The 13,734-nt window shown below is 38.8% G+C and overlaps 1 protein-coding gene across 1 annotated transcript in view; it reads right to left on the bottom strand.

Moving 5' to 3' along the window:
• Nucleotides 1-480: 480 nt before the first annotated feature.
• The window catches only part of RIT2 (Ras like without CAAX 2), a 173,679-nt gene continuing 160,425 nt past the window's right edge, over nucleotides 481-13,734 (bottom strand). Inside the window, exon 6 of the mRNA XM_066568845.1 lies at nucleotides 481-2,005. Coding sequence (XP_066424942.1) covers nucleotides 1,778-2,005 — 228 coding nt within the window. The 3' untranslated portion in view covers nucleotides 481-1,777. The remainder of the gene's footprint in view (nucleotides 2,006-13,734) is intronic.

Genomic DNA, 13,734 nt, shown 5'->3' with positions numbered 1-13,734 from the left:
ATAGAGATAAAATAATAATAGTAATTACAATGGTGTAAATGCAGACTTCAGCTTTCAGAGACAGGACACAGAAAATTCACCTAGAATGGGTACATGTATTTGTATTCCTCCAAAATAATCTTTCTCAAATAGAAATATAGCCACATATATCTAAAAATGTACAGCAAACCATTAATTTTGATGAAGGATTTTTGACAAGTCACAAAATATCTCTGGATTTCCTTGGAAGGAAGGGAGAGAGGAGAACAAAGCATTAGATTTTAACGAACTAAAGTTATTCACAATACATTATCTTTCCAAATTTTACAGAGGGAAAAAATTCTACTCCCACCCAGACTATGCAAAATATAATTGGTTGAAATTCTGCAAAATAATTGCAGAAGAAAAGTGAAAAAGGAACATTTAATAAAGATACATAATTTTTGTTATATCTATTATCAATCCTGGACAGACACAAATGACACTGACTACTAGTATGGCTCCATGGAAATCACAATCTTTATTTTTGACAAAACTTATGCATATTCTATCTATAAAATTTATAAATAGCAACAACATTAAAGGAACTCCAGGGGGGAAAAATGTTTAGGAGCATATATTCTACTTCATGCCAGCTTTAAAAAGGAATATTTAAAAAGACTTATCCAACTGCTTAATCAAGTGGTTCAGTTGGATGGTCAAAGACTGTGAGGAGTGCTGATTGAGCTGATGCAATTCTCTAGTAAGTCAAGGGCTGGATGCTACATCACAGATGCTATTACATGCTGGGACAGGGCTGCACTGCTCCAGGAAGGGCTCTGGGACTCATTGGACAGACAGAGCACTTGTGAGCTCCGTGATAGGACGGGGGAATGTGGCTCATGGTGAAGCACAAGGATGCCCAGATTGGTGGTGGATGCCCCATCCCTGGAAACATCCAAGGTCAGGCTGAACAGGACTCTGAGAAACCTGATCAAGCTGAAAGTTTCCCCGTCCATTGCAGGCATTTGGCCGGGGTGGCCTTTAAAAGTTCCTTTCCAACACAAACTCTTGTATGACTTTAATGCACAGCATGTCTGCAGAACATGGCACCTCCGCCAGCCAGCCCTGGCAAGAGGAGACAGAGCAGTGCCCCTGCAGCCTCTGCAGGGCTGGTGCACGACTTGTACTCTGCTTGCAAAACCTGCCTGCTGTCTGGGCAGAACACAGTGGGGATGGGGCAGCACGGGGTCAGGATTGGAGTGCCCAGGGTCCCTTTGGGCCTGGCTCACAGACACGGTCACACACAGACACGGGCGTGCAGGCCGAGCACACGCTAACCCTAAACCTACATGTGAATGCAAAGCTGAAGGTCCCACCCCAAAAGTCCCTAAACAGTCAAAATGTCCATTGAAATCAATGTCATTCGTTCCTGGGATGGTGAAATGACCTGTGCATGCAGAGGAGGAGGCAATAAGTGTATCCATAGTCCTAGAGCTGGTGGAAGCTGGTTTAGCCTTGGATGCTGGCGTAACTCATAGCATTTGAAGACCAGCCATGGAGCACACGTTAAAAAACACGGTATTTTCTCCACTCAGAGTTGCAGAAAAGGTATGAGAGGGTTTGCTAAATGACACTACAGAACAGAAGAGTCACAGGGAAACCATTAATTAGGCCCTCAAGGAACAACTTCTGCATGAGAGCTGAAGGGAAGGAGCTCCAGGACCTGGCCTGGAAGATGCTGTGTCAATGCTGCCTTTTTGAATTATTACAGGTTACTGTGGTCAGCTCCTGATGAGCAGCTCATAGAGAATTGCCATCAGGTTGTACTTTCCTTTTTTTTCTTCAGGGATCCCTTCAGTTTCCGCCACAGACTATCCTTCCTCTTCATCTTCTTCTCTATCATGGACAGTGAGGATTCTTTCCTTCGGATTTCCCTCACTAGTCCATGAAAGACGTCATCAATGTAGAAGCGGAGAGCAGCTGAAGTCTCAAAAAAGGAGCAGGAATATTCTCTGGCTAAGCTCATTCCTTCTTCAGTTGAGACCTACAAAGAAAAGAAAATTCCATAAATATTGCCTAATGCACAAAACTTTAATCAACATGAGAACATTACAATATATATATAGCCTGACTTCTTAGATCCTGCAAATCACTGACCAGTAAAATAATCTGGTAGCATCCAACAGATGAGATTCAAGGGTGAAAGGATCAGGCTGAATTCATGAGGTGTTTGAACAGAGCAGACTGGCAGTATTCATTTGCTCAGGTATATAATGTCCCTAATTCTGATGCATCAATTTTTCCATGTATTTCCTCTCTTTAGTACAGTAATCTTTGGTTTGACAGTGCTGGTACTTTATTCTATAGGCGGGAATGGACGACTAGAAAGACTTACACAGAATTAAGGCCCTAGAAAATCCTTGTTGAGCATTAACCCAATCCTGGAAGCAACTTGACTCTTTAAGCACATCAGCTTTCATACCCCAATATTTTTCAGTCACATTAATTTCTGAGCATGCCTTGGTGTGGTTTGGTCTTTGCAGGCCTGTAATCCTATCACTGAGCTCATACCGGAGCTGTATGAAGATCCAAAATCTATTTGTTTTTCAGCTCATCTTCCCTAAGTGGCTTTGTGTACTTACTGCTCTTGTAGAATGTGTGGGAAATGTGTCTGTATTTTGAGGAGCTGACGAGCCTAGAGGAAAACAACACAGCTATTTTCACTAAATTCAATGAGCAGGGATCACTTTTTCTGAAATTTCCATATTGGCTATCTCTTGGCATTTGACCTGCCAGCCTGCTAAATGGAAGGGTGGTCAGCATGCTGATTATTGCATGCATCAAATAGAGCTTAAATTCTTATTGTGAGGGCTGCCACTGCCTGACAATTAAGGTACTTTTTACACTTTGAGAGTTCATCCAATAACATGTAGGAGGTCCACAAAATAACACAGAACAAACTCTGTGAGCTTCTAAATGTTAACCCAGCTTCCCACCCAATAGACTGTCCTTTCTTTTCAGTATTTGGACATAAATCTGAATAAATGAATTATATGAATTGCATGGATGGTGTATATTCAAATTCTAGGTCAGAAATCCCAGACTTTGTTTTTATTTACATTTGCATACCATGATTTATTCAAGTAACTTTCCAAACATCCTTTTGAAAAGTCAAAGGAATATTTTGACATAGCCTTGTGAAAGGCTACATAATAGGCTATAGAAAGTCTCAATTGCTACTATCTACCACAAGACTTATCTTGGTGTTTTCTTTTAGTTGGGTTTGTTGTTTTGGTTTTTTTCTGATTTTTAGCTGAAATGCACCCAAAATGCCATTTATCCTTTTTAGGGAAATAAAGCCTTGTGACTCAAGATACAAGCACACTCTCTCAAACCTGCCATGAGGAAAATGCCCTTTATGATTAAATTATGACTCCACCTCATTGCATTTATTCCACTTATCTGTAAGGCTGGAGATGGTAAGAAACAGGATTTCGGATGAAACAGAAAACTGGTTCATTCCAGCCTGGAGGTAAATCTGCACCAAGCATGTACCTGCATAACACAGACCTCAGAATTTCTCACCCCCTGCTTTGCATCGAGTCACAAACTTTGTAGCATTTGCAAGGATCAGGCCTCTATGCTCCAGGTACAATCTTAATTTAATTAAGATTTTTGTGAGGGTAAGCAGGGAGGTTGTAGGCCAACCTGAGTAATACTTCCTGACAAAATAAAAGATGGTTACCACTTTCCAAGTGCTATAATTGCCAACCTTTTGCAAAAAGAGATGGGTAGCAATATGGTCCTTGTTTTTCTCTGGGCAGCTGTGTAAGCAAAATACATGATTCAATATGTCTATTGGGCACCATTGAGAAATTGATTGTCTGGATAGAAGACTATTTTGGTTTACTTTGGACCTTATAATGAAGGTTATTTTCCTTGCTTTGCCTTATTGGAGCTGAAGGAGGAATTCTTTTTTATTTTGTTAAAGATGCTGCAGTTCTAAGCAAATGATTGCACAGAGATGCATTTCAATGAAGATTTCATACATTCATTACCTAAAAGGAAGTAAAAATCCACATGAACAAAAATATCCTTATGTTAAATAATGGCAAGGTTGTAAATATAATTAGGGTGTCAGCACAATAATACTCCAATATAAAAATTGCCCATTATTTTTCTATGTGAATTTCTAGTTTTTACCCCACTTTGCTCCTCCTTTGTTTGACTTTTTCTTTCTTTTTTTTTTTTTCCTAGGACTAAAAATATGTTTTCTCCATCCTACAAGGAAGAATAATTGCAGGGAAGACATTCTGTGCTCTGCAATGAAACAAGAATGCTAAGAGCTGTGAGAAATGGATAATACTCAGGAGAATTAAATCATGCAGAAAAACTTTCTCCCCATATCTTTGTGGATGGAGGTTAGCAACTTGGCCAAACTTAGCTGACTTTCTTTAAAAAGATGGAAAAGTTTGGTTTTGGACTCCAATTGCCTGCCAAATTACAGAGAGAGCATTAAAGTTATTAATGGTGGTAGTTCATTTCAAAGCATGGCATTTTTCTTAAGTCTTGCCCTCAGGAACTGATTAACTGCTTTGGCAAAATTTTAAGACCTAATTCAGCAGGAGGAGGACACCTGGCACAAACAATTTTAGGATGATTAGCTGATGTTTTTCAGCTTCAAGGCTGAAAACATATTTTTTTAAAATATAACATTGTAATAATTATCATTACTGCTTCCAGCACCAATGAATATGACTATAGTAATTTAACTAATATGTTTGCTGAAGAATCTGTAAATATAAAGAGATGTCTAGAGAAAAAATACACATTTTTCTCTTGGTTCATCATTCGGTCAAGAGGCTAGACACCTATGGAATGAGAAACAAGGGATATAGCTTGATGAGGTGACTGAGGCCCACATAATTCCAGGGATTTAGCCTGTTCCCATCTTATTGCCAGAAGAGAAACTATATTGTAGAAATCCATTCCAGATCTGCACAGCCCAGGGATTTGTTGACAAATTGCAGCTTCCATGGGCCTGTATCAGTGGAAGATATGATCTGTCAGCATGGCACGGACAGACAGGTCAGGGAGAGAGGTCATTCTATTGAATATATATCTGGGAAGCAGAGCTTTATATCTCATCCTTAGAGTAACCCTTCTTGATTGAATCTGGCATTGTTTGCAAGAGTATAATTCTGGTCATATTGATTCCAACTTAGCTCATTTCTGTGCTGCTAAACCTCAAGAAGGGAATAAAGGTGGAAGATAGGTGTAGTGAATATAATGAAAATGAAAATGTCAGAGCTGACAGAAGCTTTCTGAGTATTGTTCAAACTTTTAAAAACTGTGATTGTCTGGGTGGGGTTTTGATCAACATTTACAGAAGGTCTTGAAGCTTGCAGCACAACCAATGAGCAAGATCTCCCAAATCCATGAAAGGGAGCCTCATGGATATGATGTGTTAGCGGCTGAAAAAAAATCTTTTCTAAAATGCAGGATTCTGAGTGCCCATATCTGACAGCACATGTGAGTTGAGAAGGAAGATATGCCAGTGACAATATATAACTGAATCTTGTCTAGACCAGATATACCTGTTCCAACAGCACGTGAACAGCACACAGGACTGTAGGCTGAATTGGGAGTTTCCCATCTCTGCATAGCTGAGGCCAGCTAGAACACAGCCCAGCTTCCTCCTGAGGGAAAGCACTGGATGCAAACCTCATTATATACATTAGGATTCTGTTTGTGGCTTTTGCAAACCTCCCCTGGAAAATTACAAGTGCAATTAAATGCAATGCTGACGGGCTAAGAAAGCTGTGATGGATGAGCTGCCATCTTTATGACAGCCAGCTCCCCACTAAGGTCAGCTCCTGCACAAAACCACCTGGGCTGGGTGGTGGGTGGGGAGGCACCGGCAATCACTGTCCCCCATGGGCACACAAAAACACCTGAATACTTGTATCTGAGATGGAAAATGCACAGAAATTAAACTGAACAATAATCTTTCTCTGCCCTTGGACTGTCATTAGCTGGAAAACCTCCATCAGGATCAGATTATTTTGTGTTCAGCTTTGTTGCCTCCTTTTGTCATGGCAGCATGAGAAGGATCCCAAAGTGGATTTCACTGATGGAGATTTTGCTATCAGAGTCAGCAGCTTAACTCTGGGTAAGTAAATGGGGGTTTTCAGGCAGGGAAGTAATGCATTTCCACTTGTGCATTTCATCCCTGCATCCATGAAGTTGCATGGTCTACTTCAGATGGCTTTTGCAGTTCTCCCCTCATAACTGGGACCTCCGGATTGCCGTGGAGAAATCTGGGATCTGCAGGTGGAGTGCTAAACATTGCAAGGATTCACCTAAATTTTTGTTTTACAGACTTCTACCCTGGTTGTCATCATATAACTCAGTTATATAATTCTGGATAATTTTATATCCAAAAACCTTGTTCAGTGAGTATTTTTTTTTTTCTCTGAAGGCACGTGGTCTAGATCAGAGACAGAAGGGTACACATGTTGCTCAACAGAGTGCTCATCTAAATCCCACTGAGGGAAATAGGACGAATTTCTGTTTGTTTTGATCAAGATTTGCATTTTTGACAGTCAATAATTTATGAGAGTTGTGAGGAAAAATAATGAATAAGGATGGCAGAAGCATATTGAGCATCCTTGTTGGCACCAGTAAACAGTAAATAATAAATAATAAAAGGAATAGGAAAAGTCATGAACCAGAGAAGGAAAAATTCTGAGTAATGTCCCAGAAAGATCCACATCCTTCCCCTTTGTGTCTGTTGGATTTTTTTTTCTGTTTCTCAATAAGTCCCATCTTAGAAAAGAAGAACTGGGTGCCAAGTTGTTTATTAGCACCTGGATATCAGTTTAGAGATAGGCAGGCAACCAGAAAGAGTCCACACACATGTTTGGGTCCCTCCCCATCACAGCCCATTCCATTGGTATATCAGAACAAATACAATAAGTTTTTGGTACAGATGTAAACCCATAACATATTAGAGAAAAGAGTTCTGGAGATCAAAAATATTCACATTTTTCCTCAGTCTCTAATAAGTAACTTTGCCAAAAGAAAAAGAGAAAATCAATCTTATGGGTCTAGAAAAAGAATGCCATCCTGGACAACAAAATGGGAAAGAATCAGTGTTGACTGACATGAGCAGTGATTTTTTTTTAATCCTAGCACTGACCACCAATTTTATGCCTTGAACAGAACACAGAAAAACTGTGTTTTCTCATTAATCAATGCAATCACACAGTCATTTACACTGAAAAAATCTCTAATATCAAATCCACTCGTTAATGCAATAGTGTGAAACCCACCACTAAACCACGTTCTGAAGTGCCACACCTACATGCCTTCTGAACATCTGCAGGAACAGTGAGTCCACCATTGTCCTGGGAAGCCTGTTCCAATGCCTGACAACCCTTTCAGGGAAGACATTTTTACTTATATCCAAATCAAGACTTCCCTGGTCATCTTGAAGCCTTTTCCTCCCATACTACTGCTTGTTGCCTGGAACAGGGAAAAGCTCTTTATTTCAATGGATACGACTGTATTCAGCAAAGGCTGAGCTGGCTGCCTCTATATTGCCACCTGCCTTTGTTACAGCCAAAGGCATTCACAGTAAATATTTGAATTGTGTCTTGAGAAACATGTGGTGCAAACCACTAACCAAAGTGCAGATCCATTATACCTACGTCAGTTTTGACAGTTATTATTTTTTTCCTTTGGACAAGTATCAAGAGGCATGGTGGCAGAGACTTCCTACAGGCTGGAATAGGGATCTTTCCAAGTGTGAAATGCTATTGTTCAGGTCAAAGCTCAAACACTTGGCTATTACAGCAGTGTCTGGGGTTTAAAACATGAGCAGAAACATAAAAAACCCAAGAAAAATCAATCTTTCTGTCTTCTTAAGACAAGCAGCACTGTTGTTATTTGTTCATATGATGCATGTCATATGAAATATCTTTTTAAAAGAAAATGAAAGAAGAGTTCCAAAGCATTTTACCCTTCTTCAGATCTTTGCACTTATAAACTGCCTATCATATTCTTGCCACTGAGCAATGACGTTTCTGAAAGAAGGGGGAAAACCAAGATCAATTCAAAATCAATTTAGTCTGAAAAAAATGTTGAAGACTAGAGTTTGTGTGGAACCAGTGTGACCTTTTGTGGCCAGGCATTCAATATGAATATGTTTCAGGTCTAAATATGTGCACAGAAAATTTAAAAGTTAAAGGGAAATCCTTGTCGTTAAAACTCTTATTTCTTTCTCCCTCAACATTTTGCTTTCTGGCAGAATTTTAACTTTTAAATTGAATTACTGCTTAGAAGTATAATGCTGAAACTTTTTCTTCTGAAAACATAGACATTTTAACCTTCATGCATGGTCCCCTTCCCAAATGCAAACACTGCAGTTAACCATTTGACTTGGCCATGAATCCCCTGGAGTTCACAACTAGTTTCTGCTGTCACAAAACAGCATTTTTCATTAAACCAAGCAAGTGCACCTTACTTTTTCTCCTCAGTCCCTGGGTAAGCAATTCTCTTTTCAGGAGCCTGCACAGTTAATGAGTAACATGGCAGAGAACCTTTAAAGGAGAATTTAATATCAAAGCCTTCATGAGAAAACTCACTCTGACTTCATGGAGGCAATTCTGCAAAGCTCAGCTTTGCCAGCATTCTAGACTGAGTTAATTATTATCATGAAGAATTATTTATTATCATGAAGGTGTTGCAATTAGTTCTGTTCCTCCTTCTCCCTCTCTAGAGTGACGTGTCTTCCAAGAGTTTTCCTTTTGGCCTTGTCACTCTGCAATGCTTTGTTGCTGGCTTTACACTAAAGCCTGTTTGGTGACCAGAATGGGGTCCTTGAATGGCCATGGGTGTAGGCAGGATTAGCAGACTGGGCCAAGAAGATGAAGTTTTGCTCTGTGAGCTTGTGCCCTGAAGAGCCTGGATGCCATGGAAATAACACATGGTCCAGCAATGCACAACTCATCCTCAGCTGCTCCAGCCTCTGAAGAAATTCACATTACAAAGGCTCAGATATTCCTTCCCTTGCTGTAACTTGGGCTTTGCTTTGGGGAGGAAGGAATGGACAGGAAGGAAAATGCAGCTTTAGCTATGCAGAAAATAATAGAATTGTCCAGCTCTTCTGTAATGATCTTTGTGCATTATTTATAGTGGATGAAGGCTGGAGAGTGTGGGATTGTAAAATTAATTGGTCATTTCTCTAAAGGAGAGCCATTTAATAGTCTTGACAAAAAATAAATTTTTAGACAAAACCAGAGAGATTATCTGTTCTAAATGAGGTACTTCTCACCTGGTTAGTCACAAAGGTGTCACAAGAAACACTACTTAAATTCTGTTCTGAGCATGGAAAAAACATGTTTCTATTTGATCCAAGGAAACAGCAAATTGTTAAGGAGTTTTGAAAGAAATCTGATGAAGCATCACTGAACAATTTTTCTTATGCAATTTACTATTGACCTCTGTTAGATTAGACTGACACTTTCTCTGTTTTAGTTATTTCTATACTCTTGCAAGAAAACTCTAAGCTAACACTCCCTATTTTATTTAAGTATATCTCTTGTGCATTTTCATACATAAAAAATCTAGATTCAATTTATATTTGAATAATTTCTGCATATTTTTAGCATCTTTTCTGATGAAGATTACTAGTATCTCTCTAGTTTTTCTCTTATTTTGGAATTTTACTATTTTCCCACCTTTTGGATCCAGAATATTCTTGTGACACAGGAGCTACTCCTCCAGGTAATTTCATTCCTGCTTTAGGCAAAAGTTTGAAATATGGATAAACATCCTCCACACAGTTGCTTAGCTGCAAATCTAGCAAAGCACATGTTTTGGTCTATTGTTTCCAACTTATGACAATGTTGTTTCATTATTTCACAGATACAATGCTAAATAACTGAATCAACATCTCATTTCATGCAAGAACCATTGCAGGATCAGGGTGCTGTCTTCAGGTTAGACTTTTGACAATATTCTTGTCTACTACAGACTGTTCCCTTTTGACTTGATACTGTCAAAATCATGATTGATGAGTGGTTAAAGCATCTTTACATCAGGAAGTGTTTCCAAAGAGATGGCCTCAGGATCTGACTGAATTGGATACTCAAAGCCACATGATCCTGCATCAGCCAGCAATAGCTCTGGGTCTAATTTGAAGAGAATGTGGAAGTGTTAAATCCTTAGCATCTCTCTTCAAGATGAATAAGTTCAGGTCAATTGCTCGAAGCATTTTTCAGAGATCTGACAATTTTCTAAATTGTCCATCATCTTTAAAGGTTCTTTGATTGCAACGCTCAGCTGAAGACATGGATGGCCATAAGATGGTTGCAAAAAGAAGACATTTCTGCATCAGTTTCACATGGACATCTGCTGGTTTTAGTAAGGGAAAAAATCTAGGAATTGCAGTGCTATTTTCACGAGAAAGGATTTTTTTTTCAATTTTTTTAAGCAACAAGAAATCAATTATCATCTGCTCCCAGCAGACGGTTGTTTAAAAAAAGTACAGATAAAAGGAGGTGCAAATGTACATTTTGGACTTCTTTTCAGACAAATGGAAAATTAGTGGCATTCAACTCTTATTTTAACAGTTTCTATTTCTTTGTGAGAACAAATTCACTATCAGTCCAGTAGAGACAGCCTCCATATCTTTTATCTATTTGTAAAGTCATGTAAGGTAATTTCAGTTACATGTTAGGCATTAAATTTCCACTCCAGTTCTTCATCAGGACACGAGCACTAAGCACACTGGGTACTGAGTAAATAAACTTAATTCCTAGTAACCTTTGCAAATCTCTCTGGTATTATATAACTTTGTCTCTAACAGCAATATTTTGTCCTGAAAGCCCTCAATTGACATGAAAAGATGAGACAATAAAGAAGGAGTCAGTAAGAAGGGAAGATCAGGGGTCTGCTTTCAAATGTTCTATTTTCCTCAGTCTGCTGAAGACTGAGAAATGTGATTCAAGAAATTTTAAGGGAACCAGAAAGGAATCTGGACACCTAAATGCAAATCAAGGATGAGGCAGAAAGAGGTGTGTATTTATTTGTGCAGGTTTATATATATGGCTGCAAACAAGAACTTTAAGTTAAGGAATAAAAAAATAAACATCCCACAACCAAAGTATTAGTGATTCACAGAAGCAGAATAATCTTTTGAACCAAAGTAGCCAAAGTTTGTGTTTAGCTAAATGTCTCATTTTTAGACACATGGACAAACTACTGGAATTAATTTCTGAGCCTTTTGTCTGAGCTGGATATGAGTTTCCAACACTGGAATAAAAGGGTGACAAAAAATATGCAGTAAGGAGTTTTGTTTGTCTTAACAGCACACACTGCTTCCAATCACTTTTGACTGCAGCACACATATATTCTGGTCTAGAGTTTTCACATCTAAACATACTCAGATCCAGACAGCAGGCAGACAGGGAACACCATCTTAAAGTTTCTGGCATTGAAAAGAAAATTGTAAGAAACTCTCCTTCCTCCTTTCATTTCCACACAGTTGTGGTCTGCTGGGATTCAGGGATTCTGTCCAGGCTGCTGAAGTGTTTGACAGGAGGGGAGGCAGAGGAAGAATTTATAATAGATTTATAAATATTTGGACTGAAATAGATTTTTTTTAAAGAAATCATTTACTGAAGCAAGCACGTGCTAAAATATATGAGGTATCAAAGTGTCTTATGCATAGTCTACAGAATAATGTTTCACTCTTCCATGTTTTACTTGAGTTGTTTTTTAAAGAAAAAAAGTTAATCAATGCAATGAGATGAAGATTTACTTGAGTTTCTTTTAAAAGAAAAAGTTACTGGATGCAATGAGAAGGGGTTGAGCTGTCAGAAAATGGGAGTGGTGAATTGTTGTGTTTGTTTGTCCTGGAATGTGTAATTAATTTTGAGGGTTTAGTAATTTTGAAGTTTATTAGGAAGGTCTCTCAAACAATCTCATTACAGGAAATATTGCAGAGTATCTTTATTAGACTAATGGCATTGATCTTCCCCATGTCAATACTAATTCAGGGAAAATTTTACACTTTTGCAGAATATGAATTGATTGAAAAAATTATGGGAGCTTTATGGAGGTATTCTTTTTCAGCTCCTTTCCCGTGTGATGAAAGGAGAGCTTAATGGAAGACAAGAGTGGTTTTTTGTGGTCAGGGGAACATTTGAAGAGAGAGACCCATGATACAGGAATGTCAAACCAGGAGTGACAGCTGAATAAGGAGCATTCCGCTCCATCATGTGATGAGACCTGCCATGTGGACAATGCATGACAAAATCTTGAATCTGGGGACCTGCATATAAAGGGGATAAAAAGGAGAAATGAATGCACAGAGAGAGAAAAATTAACGATGTTAAACGGTGGGTAGGAAGAGCTGTAAGAACACATTTAGCTAATTAGACATAACAATCTCTCTTATTGCTAACTTTGCTTAAATTACCTCACTTTTGCAGCAGGTTAAGGTCATGGAGTTGGATGGTGTCCATGGTAGCTTGCTCATGTATCTGTGGTTAACCTGTCCTGTTGGCAAGCTCCCTGTTCAGGCGAAACTTTCTTTGGATTACCCATCTGTGGTTCCTTCCTGCCCATGGTTTTTGACTTGTAATAAAATTGAGACCCCTAAAATAACCAAAGTGGCAGCTGACAGCTGGCAGAATCTTAACTTTGTGCAATATAGCACCAAACTTTCTTGCTTACATCCCCAAGAGGTGTTGGATTCTTTACTAACAGTAACTTGAGCAATGGTGATGCTTGAGGGTTAATGAGTAGAGTTTTTTCCTATATTTTTTCTTTTTTTCTGAAGCCAAACCAAGAATTCTTCTCCTGATTTATTACCTCAAAGAAAGGATATAATAAGCAAAGAGAGAAGCAGAAGAGTGAAGGTGGAAGGATAGTGGCAGGGAGGAAGACAGATTACATCTTTATTATGCTAGCTTGAGGGTAGGATGAGAAAATAGAGTCTTAACAAACAAAATGGAAGAAATTCCTTGCTAGAAGCATCTGTTTAACATCTTCTATCTGTGATGTATCCTTCCAATTATGCAGACACTCTTGATATATAAAAACTACTATGCTAATACGCCCTGTGAGCCCAAATCATGATTACAACAGATAAACTCATATTCTTACCCAGAGCAATAGACTTTTCAGCCCACCACTGTAGCTCAGTTTACCCAGCAGCACTTGTGAATATGCATCTGCACACACAAACACACACAGACCACAAGTGCTGCTGGGATCAGGTTGAACCTTTCCATTAAACCTGGCAGAAAAGGTTGGCCTTACAGCAAAACCTCGATGTGTATTCTGAAAAAAACACCATTCTAAAGAGTCCCTTCAGTACTGGGAGGCATGCAGCATTAGCCCCTCTGCAGATTAGAAATGGTTTCTGACATTTATTTCTTTCCCATGTTTCATGCAACTGATTAATTTCAAGCTTTCAGTCTGGAAAGGCTCTGGAAATGGCTGTGAAAAGGTGAAAAACACCTTTCAGAATGTGAAGAAAAACATTTCAGAATGTGTGGATGCTGCAAGCCAGGATGCCTTTTTCTAAAGGTTTTTTGGAATTTTTTGTGTAGGAAAAAGTGGTGGACTGTAACCAGCCAAGTGAATGACCTCTTCTGCATTCCTCCATAGACAAAAAAGTGAAAATGAGAAAAAAAATGTTGAAAATGAAAGACAGGAAAAAGATAACATAGGAGATATCATAAATAATACTACAAAAAT

Source organism: Molothrus aeneus, chromosome Z, assembly GCF_037042795.1.
Source record: "Molothrus aeneus isolate 106 chromosome Z, BPBGC_Maene_1.0, whole genome shotgun sequence".
NCBI lineage: Eukaryota > Metazoa > Chordata > Aves > Passeriformes > Icteridae > Molothrus > Molothrus aeneus.
This window is presented reverse-complemented; position numbering and strand designations above follow the sequence as displayed.